The 25,488-nt window shown below is 43.0% G+C and overlaps 1 protein-coding gene across 1 annotated transcript in view; it reads right to left on the reverse strand.

Annotated features, from left to right (window-relative positions):
• The window catches only part of stard13b (StAR-related lipid transfer (START) domain containing 13b), a 98,827-nt gene that overhangs the window by 56,255 nt on the left and 17,084 nt on the right, over positions 1-25,488 (reverse strand). Inside the window, exon 5 of the mRNA XM_036536153.1 lies at positions 13,976-14,006. Within this exon, the coding sequence (XP_036392046.1) occupies positions 13,976-14,006 (31 nt within the window). The remainder of the gene's footprint in view (positions 1-13,975; positions 14,007-25,488) is intronic.

The raw sequence follows: 25,488 nt of genomic DNA on the forward strand, positions 1-25,488 counted from the left end.
TAAACAGAAGCAATTAATTCAACCCACACAGCACACAGGAAAGAAAGTGGTGATGTGGGATGTCTTGTCTTACATCCGACAAATACTGCACATGCAGTATCCAGCCAAGTGACAAAAGCCAGAACAGAGGGATAAGGTCTTTATTTTTTCCAAGATTTAATCTGATCTAATTTTACAGTTCAAGTTCAAAGTGTGTTCAAGACACAGTTTAATCTTCATTTTCGATGGAAAAATGTACATTTAGAATGAGAGACCACCACTGGGTAACATGGCTTAAAACCTAAAAAAAAGCAACATGGAATTAGACACAGAAAACAACCAAACAAGCTTTCCAGTCAGGAGTTAGCTGCTAAAACAAAACTCCTGCTTTGCGTGTTGGCGGGCTAAGGTGTCACCTCCCACGTCGGTCTGCACAGGTGGCACAGCTCTCTGGAAAACACAACGCCCGTGCCAACAGCTCGGTCAGGTCGAACACGCTCTCTCGGAGTGGGAGCGGGCCCGTGGCCAGCCTTAGCGCTGAATCTGCAGTCTAATTAAAACGGCACCACACGTCCAATTACGATGTGCGGCGTTAATTGGAGGGGGGTGGGGGAGGGGGATTATTAAAAAACAAAACAGGAACAGGTCTCATCAAACAGACGACTGTCAGGCTGCCAGAGTCCCGGCGAGAGGCGGCCTGCTTTCTCTCGCGTCTCCGTTTATTTTTAACTGAAACAGTTTCACTGTACTTTGATTGCTCGGCCAAATTATTTAATTGGCTCTGAATTCCATGAAGAAAAAGCTGCGCCGGTACACTGCTCCAAAACACAGCTTCCCTTTTTTTTTTTCAACGGTTAGGGTCTTTTCAGATCTTAATTCCACCCAGACCTGACCCCTGAGGTCTGTGTAAATCCCTCCAGTAGGTTTGAGGCCAGAACTAAGGAAAAAGGAGTCACACGGCCCAACAGGACACTGTGAGCCATGCCCCATCCATGCCGAACCAACAATAGAGGCTACACTGTGCTCCATGGCCCAGGGACAGCTCTCCCCAAGCTGCTCTATCACACCTGGGCACACCACGGTCAGAGCGTGAAGGACAGGAGGTGAATCACTGGCGTGTTTCCTTTTAGCATGTCAGCAAAGCCTCCCACGGAAATGTTCTAGGCTTCAAAACATCTTATCGCTATTGCTGTGCGTATTTTCAGTGGCTGAAAAAAAACGTGTTCGTTCATGCGTGTTGCATGTTGTTTGGTAAATGTTTTGCTGAGGGGCAGGCTCCTGCATGTGCGGGGCCTTCTGGAGGGCAGGGCCTCAATTTTTAAAAAATGGCATGACTTAGCAATGATCGATCTGGCAGGAAAGGGGACTTTTGACTTTGGGACAAAAAGGAGAGAGGCTCAAGCCCCCATCAACCTCCACTCCTGTTCTGTGCCTGGTAAAGTTGAAAAAATAGCCATCCTTTATGCAAGAACAAGAGGTAATTACATGTAATCTAATAACATCTAATTACAATTAAGTATTGTATTCATTTACAGTGGATCACTGCACTAAACAGAATCAAACCTCCTCCCACATATGCATGCATAAGGAAAGAGAATGAAGGCGAGAGTGAGGGCAAATCTTACAAGATGTCTCATTTTAACATTCAAATTTCAAATCTTAGAAAAAAGGGGTGAGAGGTTAGCGTGTCAAACTGATGCACTCGTAGGCCTTGCATTTATTAATACAACTGAGCAGCAATCACTTTTCAATTCCTATCCAAACTGTCAAGTCTGTAAAAAGTGCTGGTGTAATTAAAACTCATGCATGATGACACTTTAGTCAAATCCTCTTTGGCCACTTCCTGTTCTGTTGGATATTTGCCATCATAATCTGCCCTCAGTAAGAAATTTTACTCAAGAATGGAAAGCTACATGTTAAGAGCATCTCAGTATCACAACAGGGAAGCTAACAGCATGTGATATTTGCCGAATGTGGCCGCTGTTTCTCTCTAAAGGGTGCCAGACTGCCCTGCCCTGTGGTGTGTACAGTGTGAGAGGGAGCTTTCCTGGCTCATTACTCCCTGATTAAGCCTACTCTTCGCCTGTCTTCCCCACACTGGCAGCTGAGGCCTGGACCAACCTGTCAGGCCTTTGTGCGGGCCCCCACACACACCGTGCCAGTGCTCCAGGTCTCCTGACAGGACTACCCACAATCCCTTCACTTCCACTTGGCGAACAAATCCCAGAGCTAAATCGCTGAGGAATCGGGGAATAAAAACAGACATAAGCTGTGCCTTTTCATTGAGTCACTCTGCCTTTCGTTAAAAAGCAATTCCCTCAGGATCCGTTCAGTTCAATTCAGCTTTACGGTTTCAGCTGGGCTTTGAGAGGGAAGGGTCTGAAAAGAGGAAAGGGGGATTTGAACTGGGACACAGACAGCTTTATGCTAGTATTGTTTTATATGTGTAAATGCATACGTTATTGCGAAAGTGGGCACTCAGTACATTTCATAGACATAGAAATTAACTTCACACAGACTTCTCAGTTTCAGGACACATATTTAAAGACCTCAGGCTCTGCTATGGCCAGTGTATGTCTGTTATGGCTTTGCTACAGGTTCTGCTATGTCTGCTAAATGCAGGTGAAGTCCAAAATACCCTGACCCACAGCACTTATCACACTGATGCACTGATTATTTTAGGTGGTAAAATTCACACAAACAAATTCTTGTCAGAAACATCAGAAATCTGCTGTCACACAGTACAATATATACACTGATTATGATTATGCAAGATTATGCTTTTACAGTGAATCTCTGAGACACCAGAGGAAAGTTTCCTGATGTCTCTACAGTGTAAGTATGCAAAAGCTCACGGAGATGAACCAATAATACTGTTACTGTATGCTTGACAGGATAGAAAGTGACCCTCAGAGGACTGGGGAGTGAATTGGCAAATGAGGTATAAACAGGTATTATGCAGTTGGCTATTGCCACAGTAAATCAAGATTGTTTTGACATCTGTATGGGTTTGTTAGCATTTCGTGGAACTTGTTACCATTAGTAAAGTAATGCTGTGTGTGTGCATGTGTGTGTGAGAGGGAGAGAGGTTGAGAGAGAGAGAGAGAGAGAGAGAGAGAGAGAGAGAGAGAGAGAGAGCCTGTGTGTTGAGGGGCACTGGATAGGGGGTGGTGGCAAATGAAGTCTTTTATGTGGTTTTATAATTAACTTTTATAAGTGTATAAATTCCACTGTACTGCTGTAATATATCTACACATTACAAAACTGTGTTGCGCCTTGACCTCTGTGAGCTCTGAGTTTTTTCTTTTTTGCTTTTTCAATAAAATAAAATTAGCTAAAAATTTGTACCCCCTCTGTACCCGCTTGGTCGGCCTCAGCTCCCTCCCTCCGCCACGACGGCCTGACCCCCGGGGCCCTCAGGAAACCGCACTTCATTTTCCATCTTTCCACGTGTGGAATTTTTCATAAGGCCGTCATGCCAGCAGCGAACTTTACAGCCCGCGCCGGCTCCTTCGAATGACGACGTGTTGATAAATTTAACACATGATGTCATCGTCATCGCGGGTCGTGTCAGGGGGAGTGAAAGTGACTGTTAGAATCGTACGGAAAACCGTTTTTTTTTCCCCCACAACTGGAGCTCTGTGTGGTGTTTCCCAGCACAGAATGAGTGCTGAATTCAGATTCTCATTTTGCTAAATGAGTCACATTAGAGATTACTGGTATTAAGACTGAGGGAAAAGAGCAAGATATGCAGGATGTGACCTCTGTAGTGGCATTTGGGATACTGCGGTGAAATTGACATCAATTTCCTGCATTTGACATTTTAGAGTTGTTTTTACCCAACACACTACCATGCCATTCTACTTCCCCAAAACTCTTCTTACACCTCCTTTGTACCAGGACTCCTCTGACCCTCATAAGAGCAGGGCATCTGAGTACTGTCAGGTATCACCACCAATCATAGACTAACCGCCCCCCCCCCCCACTTCCTCTTCCCAACCCCCCAATGCACCTAACCCCCAAACTAGGGGGTCATAACATTCCTGGAGGGGGTGAGGGGGGTCCGACCTTAATGAAAACAGCAGTCCAGTCAGCTTCCAAGCGACACAGGAAGTGCATACGACAGAGCTCATCTCTGCCCACGTGTCCAGGGCTGTGGATCCCAATCAGTTGTGCCTGGAATTTTTTTTTTTTTTTTTTTTGGGGGGGGGGGGGTTGCCCAGGAAGTCTTTCTCCCCCTCTTATTCAACCTCATCTTTCCCTGCTCCTCTTCCTCTCTGCCTAGCCTGTGAGCAGGCCTGTGTGAGAAAGGGAGATGAGTGGTCACAGCTGCCTGGGGTCACCAGCGCCAGCCTCTGGGAATCGCTGACCCCCGGGGTGGGAAGGGACCTCCGGTTTTGGGAGAGCAGCTGGGGAGGGGGGGCACTGGGAAACTATAAGGGGATTGTACAGAGAAAGATAAAAATACTGAACCGCACTACCAGCCTTAGACGTTATATAACATCAATGGATGCGTCACTGGTGTCATGGAACACGATTTACAGAACTGTACATACTGCACTGAGCTGACAAAGGGTCGCTTCACACAAAGATGAATGATTACATTGACCAATTCATAATGTGGGAGTCCTGGAGGACAAATGCTTGGCAAATGCTTTCGAAAATATCGCTCCTCATTATTCTCAATTAATCTGCTGTTTTAAATACAGCCCTCAGCAAGGGATCATTTGTTCGATATACATTAGCTAAATGAACCCCAATGGAGCATGACTCCATTCCATATTTCTAATAAACAAAAAGGTCAGCTGGATGGAATTAATTACATTTGGTTCTATTTTCAGCACAAAAGGAAAAGCTAGATGCAGCGGAAAAAAAACTATTAAAGGCCATCTTTGAAAATGCGCATACAAACATATGGGGAACACAACATCTGGCTCCTCATATAGGCATGTACATCCATTCTCTCTCTCTCTCTCTCTCTCTCTCTCTCTCTCACACACACACACACACACGCACACACATGCACACAAGCAAGCTGATCCAAGAGTGTGTGTCCCAAGGACATGGAAACGTGCTGGTGGACACTTGCATGGAAAAAACACTTTCTGATTTTCCACTTCCTGGCCCAGGGTAAAGATGCAAAACACAGTAGTTGGCCGAGAGTGACTTTAGTTGAGAAGCCGTGCACAGGGCAAAACCAGAGGGATGACTTCCCCCATCCGAACCCCAATGACAATTTCAACATTTCACTTTCACGAGCTCTGAGAATAAAGAGATGGAGGACGCACACCCAGTGTTGACCAGCTGGCAAAAAAAAAAAGAAAAGTGTCACACAATCAAATTTCATCCTGAACTTTGGCTCGCATTTAAATCCCAGGATCAAAAATATTAATGCTTACAGTTCTTTGAGGGTCAAAGTTAAAGACAATTGGTAATTGAATCCCACATCAATGCTGTGGGATGCAACACGGGATGGCCTGGATAAAGCTGAGGCAGGAATCAATGAGGCCAGAGATAAGCTTTGAAGCATCTGCAAAAATGTTAACATTATTGCATATTAATATGCAGGGAAAAGCACTGAAACAAAATCTCACAGTAGTCTTTTGCGGAATTAAATTCTCCTGGCTGGGGGAGGTGGACCAGATTTTGGGGTTGGTCACCTTTGCAGTGGCTCACATTGAAGGCTGTTTTAAACGAGTTTTCTCTCCTTTTAGCACCACAAAAGCTTGGGATTTCTGAAGCTGAAGGAGTCCAGAAAACATATTTTAAAAACATGAAATGCCCTGAAAATCAGATGCTGTGCAGCTGAAGAGGTCAAAACGTGCTCACACAATGTTCTCAGAGAAGGCTGCTTGCAGCTTTAAAACAATAAACCAGAACACAGAGTCTGCAAATGGCCTGTATCTCTGCAAATGTGAGCTTTTCTAATCCGTGGGTGAAAAATGTGTGTGTGTGAGGTGTGAATGTTAAGTACAGTGAGGAGGGATTTTTTTCATGGGGGCGTGGGGTTGGGAGGGCTGCTGCTGACTGCGAGTAATCCGGGTCACACTGCTTAGGGACGTCGTTCCTGTCTTTGTCCCCCGTCCTGCCGCTGACAGTTCTGGGACACCGCCGCACTTGAGTCCCTAGTCACGCCAGCCTTTTTTACGAGAGCCCAGATCTGGCAAGGTGAACGCCGAAAAAAGAACCCTTTTGGCAATGATTGATACAACAGGTTTTGAGCAGATGTCTGGAGGACACAGCTCTTAAGGGAGGCTATCTCCAATAAGCGCCGTGACCGTGTTTCATAAACACACACCCCCCCACCCACCCCTACCCCTATTTCCTGCGTCAATGTCATGTCTGGCACCATTTTATTGTTTCTAATTAGCTCCATTTAGCAGAATCCTTTGACAGGGCCACTATTTGTCCTTGAGCGACAGTCTCCGACAGGCAGCATTAGCAGTCTGGACAGATAAATGGAGCGCTCCTACCTGTCACTGTCTCTGCCAAACGCTTAGCGCAGCACAGACACCTCAGCCTCAGAATGCTAAATTACCACCAAATCATTAACTCAAGGGGCCTCTCTGGAAGAAGGCTGGAGGACATTCAGCGGTAAATACCTCTGTCTTTTTTTGCCGGAGCTTAACCCGGCGAAAGGCTGTTTCATTTTCCCACAATTCCACAAGTGAGCATCATCTCTACGGAGTTATACCTGTAAGTGCAGGAAAGAGGGTGCAAGCTGACTGGAAGGTTCAGTGATGCTGCAAGACTTTGCAACATGCAAAAAAAAAAAAAGATTCTAAAAATAAGCTGAAGTAGGAGGAAAGGTTACATATTTGCATCCATTTTTTTTCTTCCTTAAACAAACCAAATTCTCCCACCGCCTGTTCATACAAGGTTTTGGGAAGGGGGCGTTGAGTTCGGCTTCTGTCAGTAGAGAAAAAAACAAACAAACAACGCAGGAAAAAAAAACAATCCAGCAGGGCAGAAGGGTTCAGTGTTTTTCCATAAATGCCTGGCCTCTTTTTGGATGAGGAGAACAGGAAGTTCTGAAATGGTTAAGTCAGTACGACTGCCCAGAGCGGGCCTGGGTCGGCCCAGTTGTCCAGTCCCCAATGACGTGGCTGGGATTATGCATTTGCTGGAGAAGGCAGAGGAAGTGCCTTAATCAATGCCTCCTTCATCTAGCAGTACTCAGAATCCATGGATCAGCATGAAATGGTAGCGGCATTTATTGGATGGGGTCCTATAAACTCAGTGACCTTATTCTAGAAATCTTAAAACTACAGCAGATCTTGGTGAAATTTGTGTGAAATTTCTACAGGGAGATTGGCACTACTTTAGGAGGTGGGCATAACAAGAGTGAACAGTGTAACCAGCAAATCAGCACCTACAGACAAATGCCCCTTGCAAGCTCTGCTAATCACACACCATACACTGTATGCATAGACCCATCCATAAAATTGTGTATTGATAGTATATTAATTTGCTGAATCAGTATTACATTACATTATTGTCATTTAGCAGACGACTTCATCCAGAGCAACTTACACAGGTTACAATTTCATCCATTTATGCAGATGGATATTTACTGAGGTAATTGTTGGATAAGTACCTCGCCCAAGGGTACAACAGCAGTGCCCCAGCAGGGAATCAAATCTCTCAGTCATGAGCCCTGCTCCTTACCACTAAACCACATTGCTGCCCTATATATTAAAATATGTACATATTTTAAAATATGCACATTATTGATGTTTTGATCTATTGCAGTAGATTTCTTAATTAAATTTACAAGACATTGTGGACTGAATAACATATATCTCAATAAGACACAATATACTTCAATTCAGTAAGGGGCAAAAACAGGAAGCATATTGAAATGTCCCAGTTATATTTTTCTTAGGACGTGAGCATAATCAGCATTCACCCCATATGTCATAAGATAATTTTATTTAGAGTATAGTACACCAATGAGAAGAGCCCACTGATACCAGTAAGCATATGAATATATTATTATATATTATATAAAAAAAACAACAACTGATAACTGCTTGCATTCTGAAGGACACTGGATGAATTGTCTTTCTCACAAAGTGAATGCAATCAGCGCTGACAACATACGTCACACATTTCAATAATAGGAAACCGCTTTTCATGTCTCTGGGGCAGGAATGAATTGTGGAGTAGAGTAAAGCAGAGTAATGCATTTAAATGAGCAGAGAGATAGCTCACAGCACGAAGCACCGTGATGTGTAATTAGATTCACTGCACCAGCCTGTTACAGCCCTATCATTTAAATCCATAACGCTAAGAGCCAAGCAGAGAGACTGTGGGTGCCATTCTTCATACAGAGTCCTTGGTATGACTCAGCTAACAGACAACTAGACCTTCAACATTGCGAGGTCAAGGCACACCGTCTAACCGCAATGCCACAGAACTGGCAGAAATACATTTGTTTGTCTGTAATGTGTGTCTGGTTCCATTTTGTGAAATGCCCTATAATATTCTCAGGTATCTTTGTGTTCAGAAGTACACTGCATGTGCCAAAAGGGATGCTTATCTTATCACTGTTGGTTATATAAACCACCCCCTCTCTTTCACTTAAATGAGTACAGCACAAAAAGCATTCGCTAAAATCTCACCTTTGTTCAGAAAACAGATCAAACACCTCCCATACATCTGCTAACCTAGCAGGTTTTCTGAAGCTCTGCTACGGAGTGCTCACTCAGTGTGGTCACCAAAACGGTTATCATACTCGCGTTCAGTGAAAGGCAAAATAAACCACCACCTGCTTATTTCATTTTTTCTGTAACATACTCTGACTATGAGACCGTGAGAGTGACGCTCTGAATGAAGTCACTCCAGGGTGGGCCCTGACAAAAACGGGGAGCATGGTATCAGACTGTTACTGGACCTTGACACATAACCATTCTGCAGAATTCACGCCTTAAAATATGAAGGACAACACCAAAGACATTGTGCCCTGAAAATATTGTGGATGCATACAGTCCAGAAATAGTCTCATGACTGACGTATCTTTAATAAAATCATAACTGTAAAAAAATGCAATGGTATGGTCACTGGTAAATGATGTTCATGGCTACGTTGTGCTTGAACAGATACATCAACATTGTTTTTGGAATATTAACTGCAGAATAAATGTAGAAATGTTTAAGTGGAGAGCCGTAAAAAGGGCACTAGGATTTTGGATTCAAATGCTACAATGCAAGAGTTGTATTGTTTATGAGTTCCTGTGTGCGTGTGTGTGTGTGTGTGTGGTATCAGGTCAAGTAGACCCATCAGTGGAGGTCAGTCCATTTGGCCTTTTGCAGTCAGACCCAATCAAAGCTCAGGACAGCTCTGTTACATTCTGTACTCAAGAAAATAACGTCTCATCACACTCAACCCCATTTGACTTAATCTCTCCTCAAGTCCCAGGACTAAACAATGGTATGAATAATGTCCCCACGCTAAACCTCCTAACCCCTACATGCCAGCATTTGCTGGCAGTGTCATATTGCGCCAGTCTTGTTTTTCAGTGGTTACTCTGCAGGGACTACTGTGTCACCTTTCAATTGTTTACTTAGCATACTTTGCAAACGGCCAAGTCAACACTGGGTTCAAGATGGTCACTGAATTTGACACCCCGTGTCTGATCAGGTTTCTCCTATTAATTTGAGGTGAACAATTTGAGCTGTTCACCCTCACGTAATAATATTGACATTTGAAGCCATCCTGAAGCCATGGAAAAAAAAATGTATCGCCAGACCCGATGTAAAGGTATAAAAAAGGAATGGCGTTATGTTCAGTGACAGAGAAACTGAGGGAAAGCTAAACCGCATGTGAGAGATTAAAAAAGAAAGCACTCCCAAGGAGCATAGTTTAATCAGAATCTAAACATTGATGCATTTTTAAGATGGGTTATATTTAATATGAGCTATGCTCCATTATTTAACTGAAATGATGGAATGAGAATGGTGGTGCTGTAGGTCCTAAATGAAAAGAGAACAGGAAATTCACTGAATGGTTCTCTGTGGTAAGTAAAAGTAAAAGAAAGGGACAATGAAAACTTCCCTCTAATTATGATAACAATCTTGGACAGATGTCATAAATGTTTCATCTCAAGACAGTAAAAGCAATAAAAGACAGAAAACAGTTAACCTCAAGAGACTTCAGCCGGGGATTTAGTGACAGCAAATAGCATTCAGTGCGACCCCAGGAATGAGCTTTAGTTTTAGTATCATATACTGTGCCCTGCTGAAAATAAAAAAAATCTGGCAACCATTCAAAAAGACCGGCGCTATGTGCATCTTACAAGCTTTTCAAGTCAAATGGAAAGTGACATTCATTCTAGCTGTCATAAAAAAAATAAAAAAAAAAACAGAGGAAAAATTTCCTCATCAGGAAAAAAGGGAACACAGAGGACGCGGCACCCTTTTAACCACTCCGAGACAGGGCGTAAATCAAAGTGAAACTTCAGCTTTAATTACCCAGCGAGATGACGCCAACCACGAGAATCAGCCAATAAAACCGAAAGCAGCGGGTAAGCTCCGCTTCTGGTCCTTCGGTCAGGGTCTTCTTATTTTACGGTCCCGTTACAATATAGAGAAACACATGACTTGGCAGGCTTGCATTGAGTTTGTGTGGTTTCTGCTGTTTTGATATTTGAGCTGAGTGACCCAGAATTATACAGCACCTATTAAAGTGTGTGTTAAATTCAACACATCAGACAACTGATTCAGTTTCTTACATAAGCAGAACAATCCATCTCAAAACATAGTGTCCTGTACGTTATCTCTCAGCCCTACAAGCAATTAACCATCTTCCACATTGCTAATGCAAAGACCATCATGCGTCGCGGAATACCTTAAGCATACTTTAACTTTTTTTCTCATTTTTTAAAAAAAGCAAAGCTGAAAGTGAAAATTGCACATAGTGAGGAGTGAGTAAATAAAAACTTAATGGCACTTGGAGAATTAGCAAAAGCGTAAAAAAACTGAGAAAGTGGAACGGCATTTTTATTGCCAGTATAAGGGACGAGGAAACAAAGCCACAACCCAGTATTCACCACAAGTTGTGCACACTGCAAGCTATCCTGTGTATCAGAACAGTTAAGGAAGCTTTTGAGGGTGCATTCCTGGAACCCACTTAAGTCATAGCACTGCTGAATTTAATATACCTCTGCCACATACTACCTTTGCCAGACGCAAAAGCAACCCTTCGCAAGGCTCATCAGATTTATAACCTGTACCTCTGAGGGTCCTCTCTCTGTCCTGAGGTCATCGGGCTACATCAGGTGAGGACTGAGACGAATGTGCAAGTTGACTGCATACTGACCCAAGGCCCTCAAGAGGCTCTATCTCAAGTGTCTGGGATATGGTGGTAAAGAATCCATTTCCTCTCTCTGGTGTATGATGTCATAATGAGGTAAGCAGCAACATTACGTTATATTGCCTGAAAGCCATATGGTCCAGCCGTAAGGGAGGTCTCTAAGGTACAGGCATAAAATATGATCAGGGGTTGTTATATCTTTCATACCGTTTTATGCCTTGTGCACGTCAGACTCTGCCAACTCCATCTCTTTTATTGAATCATCATCATTATTATTACGGGTTTTCTATTCAAGACATGTGGCAAGCTCCTGTGATGGCTCAAGCTTTCATCCAAATGTAATTGACATTGACACTGAGTTGAGCCTGTCCTCCCTCTGCCAGAAAGCTCTCTGACAGAATAACGACAGGCGAATTATGAAATAACGAATTTCTGATCCCTTAAACACAACTGGGATGGTCAATTTCCCCCCCACACAAGAGGCGCAATGAGCTGTAACCTCAAATACTGCAACACTCAGGTACATGATGTACACAGATATATATTTAGAAAATGAAACTCAGAAAGGAGTAACATCAAAAAAACTGATAAACTATGGAAATTACAAATAAGCGATCTTTTCTCACTTCAATTATGAGATTTTTTTCATACAAAAAGGTCATGAATAAGCAATATCAACAAAAAACAGATGAATCTCCACTGTTCAAGGGTCCACCATTAAATAATGTGTCAGTCGCACTTATCTGACAGAAATCAAAGTCAGTACTCATTAACCATTTCATAAATCCAGACCACACAGCCACATGGTCATGGCAGCGGAATGCCTGTGAATGTGGACGGAATTCTCTCATAGCGGAGAGCACTCGCCTGACCATGTTCCGCCAGAGGTCATGTGAGAGTGCAACCTGAGCTCTGAAGTGGCATACCCCCCAAATCCCCCCCAGGCTGTCCCCAGGGCCACATCACGCCAGGCCAAATATTTCCCCACAGAAAAAAAAAAAAAAAAAAAAAAATCAGTAACAATGATCCGGCACACCTCCTAATTTGCACTGCGCCCCACTGAGCCACCCATTAAAAATAAGGGGGACCACTAAAACAAGGGGCCTGTCTGCTGTGGCAGTCCCCTGACAGCACTTAAGTGACATTCTTGAGACACCTGTCCCTGTTACTCACAGTGACAATGTCTGAGGCCAGGGTAATAAAACCCAGCACGCAGGAACAGTGACATATTTGTGCTTGCGGTTCCTACGGCTGGAGCAATACCACCCCAGCACAAAGGAGAGCAGCATCAACAGGAAATGCAGAGATACAGTACCAGTAAAAACCTTGGACGCAAGTTTTATTCTTTCTTTTTACTATTTCCCTCATTTAGAATTATAGTAAAGACATAAAAACTGTGAAATAACACAAATGGAATTATGTAGGGACCAAAAAAGTGCTTATGCAGCTTATTAAACTTATCTTATATTTTAGTTTCTTCAAAGTAGCAAAGTAGCATATTTTAAAAATACATTTTTTGGAAAGAAATTCATACATGGGCATAAACTTCAGTATTTATATTTGTCTGAGAAAACGAAGTGCAAGCATTTAAGCGCAAGTCTTCAGATCAAAATGTATCTGAATGCATGTTTCCCATTATCTTAATCAGGTGTGTCCAAACTTTTGACTGGCACTGTACATCAGACTCTCTTCATCACGGAACAAATTTACACAGGGGATGTGAGATTAATAAAAGGAAAGAAGAAGCTGTGTGTCTGTCTTTCATGTCCTTGGTGCACAATGCTGTCCTTATTGTTTCCCCTTTGATGGACTGATTCCGCTAAGCGAACAGAAGCTCCCTCTGACATCCAGAGGGGAAGTGCAATGTTTGAACCTGACAGTGCTCGGCACAGTGCCTCCCCTTGTTGAGGAATCTCTTCCTGCCGCGGCCGACTGTGGCAGATTTACATGATAATGGACTCTGTGAGGAGAGGTGAGCAATGCCTCAGCTCAGACAGGCGGGCTGTTTGCGCTGGTGCGCTAAGTGGCTCCTCTCGGCCCATTCCTGTGCGTGTGCGATGAGGCCGCTGCCCGTCTGAACATCACTCCAGGACTTAATGTTTTCAATTATTATTATTACAAAAACACACAATGTTGCTCACGCATCCATAGGAGTGCCAAATGGTGCAAATGTGTCTAAGTAGGAAGTTACATGTATAGATAGATAGTACTTTATTGATCCAAAAATGATCTAAAAAGGTTCCTAAAAGTCAAGAATGTTGGGAACAGAGCTTCACAAAATAAACATAAAACACAAGACAATAAATAGAACAATTAATACTGCAAGTGCACCATTAAAGTAACAATTTGCAGAATTTTGGTAATGTCCGTAGTGAAATATGCATAATAAATGTGACCTCCAACAACTTTCAAAGCTTGTTTATGGCACTGCCTAAGGGCACTTCCACATGAAGCGTTTCTGAGATCATCTCTTCATAATCATCATAACAAAGCACAATAGGAGCGGCACATCTAAGCGGGAGCATCGGAAAATGGATTCTCTGTCACTCTGACCTCGTCTGAATTCCAAACGGGTTCATCACGGCTCCGGAGCCGTGTGAGTAACGTGTGTGTAAGACACTTCCTCATGAGCAGTCACAGGGCAGCAATGCACGCTTATAAAAACAACACAGGATCGGCTTACCTGCTCGTTCATTGCTCATCTTCGCAGCCACCTATGAGGAAAAAAACAAAGAGCCCGGTCACACAATGCACCGTAACTGACATTACGTTACTGTCATTTAGCAGATGCTCTTATCCATAGTGACTTACATAGTTCACAATTTTGTCCATTTATACAGCTATATAGTTAGTGGGGCAAGTGTGGGTTAAGTACCTTGCCCAAGGATACAACAGCAAATGCCCCAACAGAGAATTGAACCAGGCAACCTTTCAGTTATGAGCCCTGTTCGTTACCACTACGTCATAGTACTGCACCCTGACATGGCTAACTCTTGTCATCCAAATGACTAAAATAAATCTGCAGTCACATCCCTTTCACGTGACTGAAACCCTGGATGAGAGGATTGTTGCATTTATTATACAGGACAAACATAGTCAGAATCTATTGTATACTGTGTAGTGAAATCTGTATTGATAAGGTGTAAGAGAAAATGTCAGCTCTGTAAGGATGTGTAGAAAATAATTTGCCAGAAACAGAAACAGCTCAGATTAAAATGTACCCATTACTGCACTCTGCCAAATCATTAGTAGTTCACATGTAGTTCACATATAATATATGTAGCTCATATATAGGTAGTTCATCAACGGTTCATTAATACTGTAGTTGGTATCATCATTTGACATGCATATCCAATAGTAATTAGGAATCTGTATTTTCTAGAAAATGTCAAAAAAAATATTGAAAATCTTGAACCTCTAGGAAAATGTTTAGTTAGAGACACCAATCACAAATCTTCAGTGGATTTGGAAAGCCTGGGTGTATCAAACCAAACACTTTATTTCCTCAAGGAAAAAAAAACAAAGGCATCCTTTAAAACGGGATTACAGACATGTTTGTTGGAACTAAAGGGAAAAATAACCCAGCAGTGAACACAGTACACTAGTGACAGAGATTTCCCAGGCCTGAGAAGTGCTTGATATCTGCACCTGCAGGGAACACCTTGCTATCTAACTCAAGTGGACATGAGCTATTGATTTTCCCAGCAAGCTCTGGGGCAGAACCTTAAGGTTCCGATCAATGGACACACAAATGAGTCATTACTATACAGGAAGGGTTACTGAGTCCAAACTGAGTCCTTGGAAGAGAACACGACCAACATTCATGATTTCAGGACGAGAGGATATCCCCCCTCCCTTCAACAAAAAGGCCATCAATGGCGGCCATAACTTACAAGCAGGATCCTGATGGGCCTTTCAGGTCAGCTGAAATGATTTAAAGTGCCCTCAGCCTTTCCAAAAGTACAAGTGCTACTTGTTTAAAGAAAGGAGGTCATGTTTAACATTCCAAAAGGAATCCTCCAGAATCTCGCTTTTCTGCTCATATCCTTTCTCCTCCTTCTTCTTCTTCTCTGTCCTTTGTATTGCTCTCCTTGTCTCCAGTCATTTTCGTTATTCTCATTAAACAGTGCAACAACCATCTGGTTCAGTAAACCTGCCTTCTCGCACAGCTCATGATCTGGCAAGGTACATATCACTTTAAGCAGAATCGCTTATACATTGAGTTCACACGCTGCAGTGCCACATCTGATGTAAGGATATTGACTCCTCAAAAGGCAGTATTTCAGGTCACCCATAACAGTTGCTGCTTTTTTGCAGCTGGGAGAGGTCTCCATTTGTTCCCTGAACATGTCTGCCATCAAATCAAATGATCCATCCCATCTGACATTCACCTTCTCACTGCGGGAGATGAGCAGCCATTAACCCAGTACTAAGCACACTGTATTCCATTCCGTCTGTGAAATAATAAACCCAGACCTTACAGCGTTACCAGTAACTATGTCCCAACACCACAAGCTGGACGTTCTCAATCACCTCACATCCAACAAAATTCAACTCATACAAAATAAATATGTAATATGAAAATGAAAGAACACGAGAAGTGCCATAAAAAACAAAACTTCAGAGAGGTATTTTACAAAAAAAGATACCATCAGAGAAGGGCCTGATTTTGAGGGCAAACACAGGGGCAAGTTTGAGTGCACATTTTGCCACCTCGAGAGATTTACACCTTTATTTATTTGCTCTTCCTTTCCACAAATCCACAACGGGGAAATCACAACTTCACCTTTCACTTGCTTTGGCCCTTTTCCTGTGAAGCTTTACTATGATTGCCCTCTCCAGATGGTTTCATTGGTGCTGATTATATTGCTCACACCTTTGCTGAAAATACACTCAGCAGCACAAAAGCCCTGGGGTATGTCTATAATCTGGGATTTATTTTTTGAGCACCTGTCCACACTATGATGCTGTGGTTATTCTTCATTTGAATTAAGAGGACACACTGGTTACTCTGTATCTACTCTAATTCTGCTCTTTTCTTACACTCTTACCCTTTTCATGTTCAGCTAGCTCTAACATCTGATTTCTGTAACCTGCATGAACAAGTCCCAGATACATTGTGTTTGTCTTGGATGTCCCCCATCAGTCTAACACACCCTTGAAAAGTCAGCAGTACTTTTCTGCCCTGGCCTATATTGGCTGGTCTGAGAACAGCAGAACAGAAGATCTCATTGGGACCATGGCTTTGACTTTGGGTTACCCATCCTTCTTTGTCAGGCTGTGATATTTTGCTTTTACAAGCTCAAAAACCCGAATGAATGAAAGTGAGGAGTTTAGAGGTATAGAGCAAAAAAAAAAACAAAAAAACAAAACAGAATAAAACATGCAAGACAAAATGAGAAACAAGCATTCCCCAGCTTCTTACAAACAGTGATCAAGATAAATTCCTGGAAATAAGTGGTCAAATGTAAGTCGTGATGCTGCATATCAGTGATGTTCAGGCCAACGCAGAGAGCAAATGTAAGAGAGGTTGAAGGGACTCCTGTCATGTCCTCAGGAGCCATGAGTGTACAGTCTGGGGCAGAACAAGACAACAATGGGGCAAGCAAAACGGACACGAGACATCGGAGATCAGAGGGTGGTGCTTCGTTTGCCTAACTGATCCTCTTAGGCGTATTCCTCTCTGTCACTCACTTTATGTACAGATATTTGACAAATGAGAAATGTGTGAATGAGAGAGATGGAGGGATGAAAGGACGAAATAAGTAAAGGGGAGTGGTTTGTGTGCGTTTCATATTTGACGTTAATCTGCCGTCTCTACGTTCCTAAAGCCGTGCACTCCTCGTCCTTTCAGCGCTCTGAATAACAGGTTCAGGAACAGGAGCCTTCTGAGAGAAGTACGGAGGGTAGTGATGGATGTCATTACCAGCTTATTCTTGTTTATTGACTGTGAGATTTAGCACAGAAGAGTAGAATTTCATTACATGTCTATGTGCTCTGGTCACGGAGTTCAAAGGCAGGATTAATGTTGGAGGTTGTTCCTCGTAACGGGACATTCCAACCATCGAACACATGCTGCATTACATTTTCTCCAAGGGGGGGAAGGAGCTTGTGTAATTTTCTGCTTTTATGAATATGAAACAGCGATAAACATATTCAGCCTCTCTGGATCAGTGCATGACCCCCATTAGAACAGAGAGGAAGCTGTGAAATAAGACTTTGAGAAATAAGGACCTCCCACCCACCCCCAAACCCCAACTCCCTTCTGGTGGTCCAGAATCAAACACACTATAGGCATTGTTGAATCACAGACCCAAGCTGTGCATTATTTACTTGCTTTGCTGGTAGTCTTCTCCGGAGTGCCTCACATAGTTCGCATATCATCCATTGATACAGCTAGATATTTACTGCAGCGTTTCACATCAAGTACCTTGCTCAAGGGTACAATGCTGGCCCACCACAGAATCTAATGGCAGACTTTACAGTTATGTGGGTTACAAAGCAGGGAAATCACAACAGCTGCCCATGAATTTAAGTGACCTGATAAAATAACGAGGGGGAAATGACCTGCATCAGCATCTCTCTGTGCTCTGGCTGAATCCCAGCCCAGTCTCCATGGTGACCGTCAGGTTAATAAATGTGACAGGAATCACTCAAGACATGTCACATGTTACATGAGCGGTTGCTTTTGGCCACCATTTCAATGCAGTGAAAGAAATATCGGGTGGGAATATGGCAGCGTACACACCTCCATAAATAACAATGAAAAGGATGTTTAGATACGGGGGATCAGGTCTGTGTGGGGTATTTATTTCTGCCCTGCAAAACCTATGAGAGGAGCACCTCTGAGGGTTCACAATGCAGTCACCAGAGTGGTCAAACTCAGTGAGAGTAATACAACCTGTCCTCCATCAGCCTGTGACACCAGGCCTCAAACACATGCAAAACACCTGTAGTGGCTCAGCACCTCAGCTACACAAACAACGGATAGAGAATGTTAACAGACAGGTACATGGCAATTTAATGGTTGGGCTGCAGGAATGCAAACCTGGTATCTTCCTCTGTCTGCTGCTTATCACACGAAATGACACTGCAAGTAAAATTCAGGAAGCAGAAAATGCAAAAAAGAGAATGAAAAAGATGGTGTGTGTGTGTGTGTGTGTGTGTGTGTGAGAGAGAAAGAACTTGTGAGAGGAGAGTTGAATGCCAGACAGACAGAGATAATTAAATCAAGAGAGCAAGAACACTCTTCTTCAGGGTTCAGACGCACTGCAAATGTAGATTTTAAATTAAATCAGTTTTAATGAAGGGAGCTGAGATGATTTACTGTGTGGGACAGCCTGACAATGCAGCCATGTGTTTAACGAAGCAACTAAAATATTTCCATTCTCTCAGTAATGGGAGAAATCTAATTATGATTTATGTACATAATTCTTCTCTACAGTTTGCCTCTCAAAAATTAATTATAAACTTTGTTTTTGTTTGTTTTTTTTTACTTTGACCATGAAAATCCAAGACAATAAATGTAGTTCTCTTTCAGTATTTCAAAATCCAAATCTGTAAAAAATACTGTCTGCATAGATACGCAATTTATATTTATTGTTACCTCATTTCCCTTTGTATATTAAGAGAAAGATTCTAATTTAACTCACCAGACTGAATTCAACTGAGGTGAAATGGAACTGAGCTGGAAATCTTTAAAAAACACACGCATATGCTCCTATAGCAGTTCAGAGGAATGAAGTCATTTCACTCGGCTTTATGAGCTTCAGGAACTTCCAGATGATCTTAAGAAAAGTAACTTAAAGCCTAATTTCAAAACAGGCCTTATCTTTATTTTAAAGTATGCTGACAGGGTGATCACATTTTAAAATCAGACAGTCTGGATTTCCTGGTCAATATATGACTAAATCAGGACAGAAGAAGCTACTTTCATAAGGCGAGTACTGGCTCAGAAGGCCACTTACCATGAAAGATATTTTGTTTTACATTAACCACAACATTATGATTGCTGCTGTTGATGACATGACAAATGAAGTACATCTCAAGCTATGCATTTCATAGCACTGTGATGTAGGATCAGTCTATTCACTAGACTCTAGTGGTAAGCTATGTCGAACCACAGACAAACAACATTCCGCATCGCTTTTTTTCCTGTGTCTTTGTGCCTCAAACTCATTCTACTGCACACAGCTGGCCAATGAATTTTGGGGCATTTCTGAGGGGGGATAAAACGCTCTTTAAACATCACTTCTGTCCTGCCACTGCTTCAGCAAGCAGAACACAGAGGACACAACAGCACTTCAAAAAGTCACTTCACTAAATTCAGTGCCTTCAAGGGGCTCTTCTCCTTGAGCACTGATGTTGCTGAGTCTGTCACGGTCCCTCAGAGGGGGGGTGGGGTGGGGGGGGGGGTTCGTTGTAGGGTGCCACCAAAGAGAGAGAAGCTCTTCTAAAGTCACTGGCAAGTCAACCCGAAAACTCTGTGCGCACACCACTTACCACCTCCACTCAGGGGAGTAACCAGACCAGAACACAGGATCAGGAGAACAGGGGGAATGAGGGGCGGGGACACGTGGAGAACCAATGGCACGTTTCAAATGATCCAGAACAAAACGGCCCACTGTTGCCATGGGGAGAATGGCTTGGACTTGGCCAGTGGACAGTGAGAATGATTGTAATTATGGAGGGTACATTCTGTTACGTCTTGAGGGGCCAAACAACAGCGGAGGAAACCTGCGATGGTCTCACTCTGACAAGTTTCCCCTCAATGACAAGTGACTGCTTTTATTGTTGTGGTTGCTGCTGTTATTTTCCTCCTTTCTTATTATGTTGTTTAATGTCCACTGGGCCTAAAAAGAAAATTGCATACTTCTGAATGAGAAAAAAACAAAATCAAAACAATCTGAGGTACATTAAACGCCTCCTGAGGGTTTTTCCTCAGGATGTCTAAAGACGTCAGTTTCTTTTTTTCCCCCACCGAAAAATAATCTAAATGTCCTCTTGTTTATGTTTTAACCAGCCATCCTAACCATGGTCTCATTATTTCCGAGCTTTATGGTTTCAGATCATTTCAAACCAGCAAAGGGAGCACCATTATTACCACAGTCCACAGGACCTAAAACAGGACGTAGGTATTTGAACAATTTTTTCCATGCTGTTGACCGCGCTGTACCGTATCAGATGTAGGCGGTGAATGAGAAACGCAGGTATTTGCTGTGGGGGGAATAACGCTCAGGAGGTTGCACAATATCTGTTTGGGATTACATAAACCGCGGCATGCATTTCCATACTCTCCGAGCCATGCCAGAATAATTCGGTCTGTGGTATTAGCATGTGTGTTGATTTTTTCTGCATTTCTAAAATTCTTCCGACTGTCTATTTACAGGCCCCTTGAAAAGGGGAGGGGACGTGCGAGGTCTTGTGATCCTCCTCGATCCGTTTAACATTCTCTTTTTTTTTATTATTTGGCATGCACAACTAACCCGAAGCACATTTGTTCGCAAATGGTGGAGCAGCCGAAAGGCTCATCTGATATTATATAAGCCCCACTACGGGGAATACATTCCGTACAACGCTAGAATGGATGCGTCCCTCTGCGAAGATTTATCTTTCATGGTGGTGGCTGACAGGTGTACCCCAGAGAACCCTTCAAGGGCCCATACTTCCACATACACTATGGATCCACAACCAGAAGGGGCGGATTCTCCAGCCCAAATCCATTTTCACAACCCTCGGATATTTCTCTCAGTCCAAAAAAAAAATGGCTTCGAGCCAACTCTTCCCTGTCCCTGGGAAAATGGCCCCGAACTTCATCTTTCTGTAAAATAACCCCACCTCACACAACCCTAACCCCATCCCCACCACCCCCTTATTTTTTTTTTCTCTTAGTAGCATCAGTTTTCAAAGTGACCTGAGATCTGCTAGCTGAACCAGATGTGGTCCCCAGAGCCAGGCTGGACCCCCCCCCCCCCCCTTTATTAAACTTCTCAACAGGAAAAACCCGGCTCTATATTTAGCGTGGGCTTTGAACATTCGCTTCTAGCGAGAATAAGTTCCATCATGTCGGAAGAGACCAGCAGTTATACATCACTTTTGTTTTTCACCCTAAAAATATGCATTCCCCCGATGCACTGACAGAAGGGCAATCATGCCAAAATCCGTTACCAGGAGCCTCGTTGGTGAACAGCTGGAGAGGTGATATCTTGCTGGAGTTATGAGTCCAAGGTCAAGCGTAGAGTTTATGCAGACAGATGTTGATTTACCCAGCTGTGCCATAGCGCCGATAATCCTTACAGCATGCATACCAGTAAGCCTTCTTATAGCACAGCAATTTGTGATATATAGCAGGTGTGATATGAGGGTGGTGGTGGAAGCAATAAGGATTAAAGAGCAAACATATGGAAAACCAGGGGAAAGAACGCAAGTAGTTATTGCATTTATAATGACCAATGACTGAGATAGGCAAAGGTGTTAAAAACCACATTAACCCAAAGATTTATGAAATATGTTCATTAAATCCATACTTCATGTTCACCTTGACAAATGGTTTATGTAATGCATTATTTTACAGAGAGATTTAGAATAGCAATTTATAACAGATGATGAGTGACTTAAATCATATTTCTACTCTTTCACACCGCAGGGGAAATTAATCAGTCTAACTAGCATTTAAGCAGCAGATTTTTTTCTCCGTTTTTAACCCACAGTTGACCCACAGCTTTCTAAAAGCACAGTGATTACATTTGTCTGTTACACATCCGAAGCAAACCAGAGAACGCTGTGAGTGTGATGAAAGCCCTGTACATTGCATGCTCTGCATATTGCCTTTGTGTGAAGGCAGAGGCCAGCGGGCCCTGGTCCTTTCCGGGCAGCGGGCCAGCTGCACTTGCAGGCTTAAGTGCCGTGACAGAGGAATGCTTTGCTCCACAGTGGAGGGTTTTCAGGTGCACTGAAGCCCAGCCACCTTCCAAGAGAGGGAGGGGTGAAGGGTGAGGAGGTGAGCACCGTGTTAAGCACGGTCATAGGTTTGCCTGGCCTGGATGAAATTGGATCGTGGATGAAATTGTATCACTGTCTGAATTTAAAATCTTCATAGACAAAAACTATACACTTGTAATAGGTTTTAAGGCAAGCACTGAAGAGATTTTTATGCTTATTTGTATTATCTTGATATGCGTCTTTTATATTGTGACTAAGTCATGTCACATTGCTTTCTTGTCGTGTCTCTGGAAAAAGGGGTTCTCAATCAAGAGGCTTCCTGGTTAAATAAAGAAAAAAATAATAATAGTATAAAAACTCTGAACTTGAATCTAGTGCTGATCATAACATCTAATCCCTCACCCAAAAAGGAACAGCATCTGGCTGTCTCATCAAGGATTAAGTGCAGGTAAATAAACATTCCCTCGACCACGACAAAACAATAGAGACAAGTGTCTGTTTGGGTTACAAGCTAAATGCCATGTCTGAAATTTCCCAAGGAGAAAGCTGTGGCTGGGGAAATCTTTTCATAATTGGCTCAACGAGAATTTTAGCTCACATTAAAAGTAACCACCGAGGGCACATTTCTGTCCATTTCATAATTACTTTTTTCCATCTCTGAGCAAATCAATATTCTGAACCGGCAGCTCCCTGTCCGATTTTTTCACTGCTTACTTTAGCAGAAACATGAGCAATCAATTATGAGAGCAATCGGTCGATTCTGAACGCAGTGGTAGACTGAGAAAAAAATCTAAATGTAATTGAATCATTTATTCAGCACTCCGCAGCGTCCCTGCTGGTGAGCTGTCGGGTGCTTGGGTGCTCAGCTGATGCCCCCCCAGCAGACTGGTGCTGGTTGAGGTTGGCCAGTTTTGGAGTGTGTAAGCATTGCCTTTGGGCACACTGCACTAATAATAACACTTGCCCGATGAAAGCCGAAAAGCAGCACTCCAACACAACAAGATGCAGGGAAGCCATTTGATACAAAATGAGCTCTTTTTGAGTTTCTCTCAGCATTTCTGTATTTACCCTCTCTGTTCTGCTTTTTAAAACAACATGGCACTGTCATCCACAGGGCTTTCCGAACACCAGGACAACCACATCCACTGTGTGTGCCCTGAATACTGTATGTGTGCTGTAATACAGTAATACACACCCCTGAGGCAGTCAAATGCAGTTCCTGTTGAGAATGAATGCCTTTTTTGCCGTGGCTAGTGTAGCCAGTTCTGCGTTTCTGCATTTCAGTAGCATCTATGGTTCAGAGACAATAGTCCTAATTTCTATTTCAGTTCGTCTGAAAGAAAACAATGAATTAATGAAAGCTGGCTCTGGTTGGCCAAGAAAGGCTCATTTAAAAGCTTTGTTAAGTTCCCAGACACCTACCGATTTGTGCATACCAGACATCTCTTGTATCAGCTTGTTTCACTGGCTAATAAAAAGTTGAATAATTCTGTGTGCTGCTTATTTTCATTGTTGGATACAATGGTAGGTAGCTGGCTCATTAGTTTGCAAAGGAGGTATGAAGACAAGATATCATATGATATTAAAATCTACTTAAATTTGTTGAGTGGAAGGGCACACTGCCCTGACTTTGAACAACACCAAGGCAAGGTTGGTGTTTGTTGTGGTATTTTTTGGGGGGAACTGTTGCTTCAGTGTCAAAGTGCCCTTCGAGGAAGTCAGTCAGGGGCCACAGCTAGGCCGTGATCATCTTCAGAGAGGCACAACTGCGCTCGAACAGGGTGGGTGACCAAGCATCACACAGCACTGTCAAATTTTACACAGGGAATCATCTCCCTCCATCATGCGCTCAACACTGACGAGCACACCTGCTGGACGCTGACAGAGGTGCCGGGGATACCTCAGAGCCTCCACAACGACAGGTCTGGTCCAACTCCACGCCAGCGGGAAATATACAGACTTACATTACATTAAATTACATTACATTACATTCGTTTAGCAGACGCTCTCATCCAGAGAGACTTTCACCACAAAAGAACAGAAGCATGTCCATTCAAGTTGAATGAGCGACAACACTCCCAAGCCAGTGAGTGTGACCACAACACTATTCAAGTCCACTGGAAGTTAACTTGGGCAACCTGACTAGACAGCCTAGAAACTAAGGGAAGCCAAGTACACACACTTACATACATACATACATCACAGTCACTAGATCATAGACTCCAAAACACATTGCGATACTGCAGGTAAAATAAACTGCAAGTAATACACATAATACAAGTTTAAGCTTACAAGCTTGCAACCTCAACCAACTAACCATTACTCAAACCTAGTGTTACTATGGAGTTTGATTGTCAATAAGTGAATAGTGATTTGAGGACATTAAGTTACCATGATATCTTAAGAATCTCCAGGCCACACACTCAAAAAATGATTTATTTATAAATAAAAAGGTTATATGTAATTTTAAATCAACATTTCAATAAGCGAAAACCCCTTCTCTGTGTCAACATTTCAACATTTCAATAAAATACTACAGCTTCAGTTCAAGCAGACTTTTGGAATTTCGCTTCAGCCAGGAAAGGGAGGACTGGCCCTCATCTTGTTTTCAGGCCTCCTCTGCTGTGATTGGCTGGAAGTTTGTAGAGGTTGTAATCCCCGACTTATCATTAACCCTCAAGGCAGAAGTTAATAAGGAGAGCTTTGTCTGAATGGGATCAAACCAAACCTATTTAACTCAACAATAATACACAGGCATCCAGTACATGACCGCAGAAACAAGACTAGAATAAATTCAGTTTCATCAAGTTTTTATCCACATTTTTTAAAATCGCATGAAATTATCTTTGCAATTTTTTTTTAATATAGGTAAACGTAAAATGTTTCCATAACTTGTCACTGGGGTTTGCCTGGGCGTGATGTGTCTCTCAACGGAGGCTTTGTGTAGGTGGCATTGTCGTCGATGACACTGCCCTTCGCCCCCCCCACCGCCGACACTGTCCCTTGTGAAGTTTCGCATGCCTCTGCGGCTTTCTGACTTCATAATCTGCCCTGAGAACCAGACTTCATTTGTGCCGGGGCGCACAAAGCCCGGGCGTTCTGCTGGCTCTCCGAGCCAATTACTCCCCATCAGCCGTCTCGCTCCAGTCGCTGGAGGGGAACCCTCCGCTGCGGGTCCCGAGCCGAGGCCCGCAAAGCGTACCTGGCACCACCACGCCGCGGCGCAGCTACGTGGAGATTAAGCTCAGACCAAGC

The sequence above is a fragment of the Megalops cyprinoides genome, chromosome 9 (assembly GCF_013368585.1).
Source record: "Megalops cyprinoides isolate fMegCyp1 chromosome 9, fMegCyp1.pri, whole genome shotgun sequence".
NCBI lineage: Eukaryota > Metazoa > Chordata > Actinopteri > Elopiformes > Megalopidae > Megalops > Megalops cyprinoides.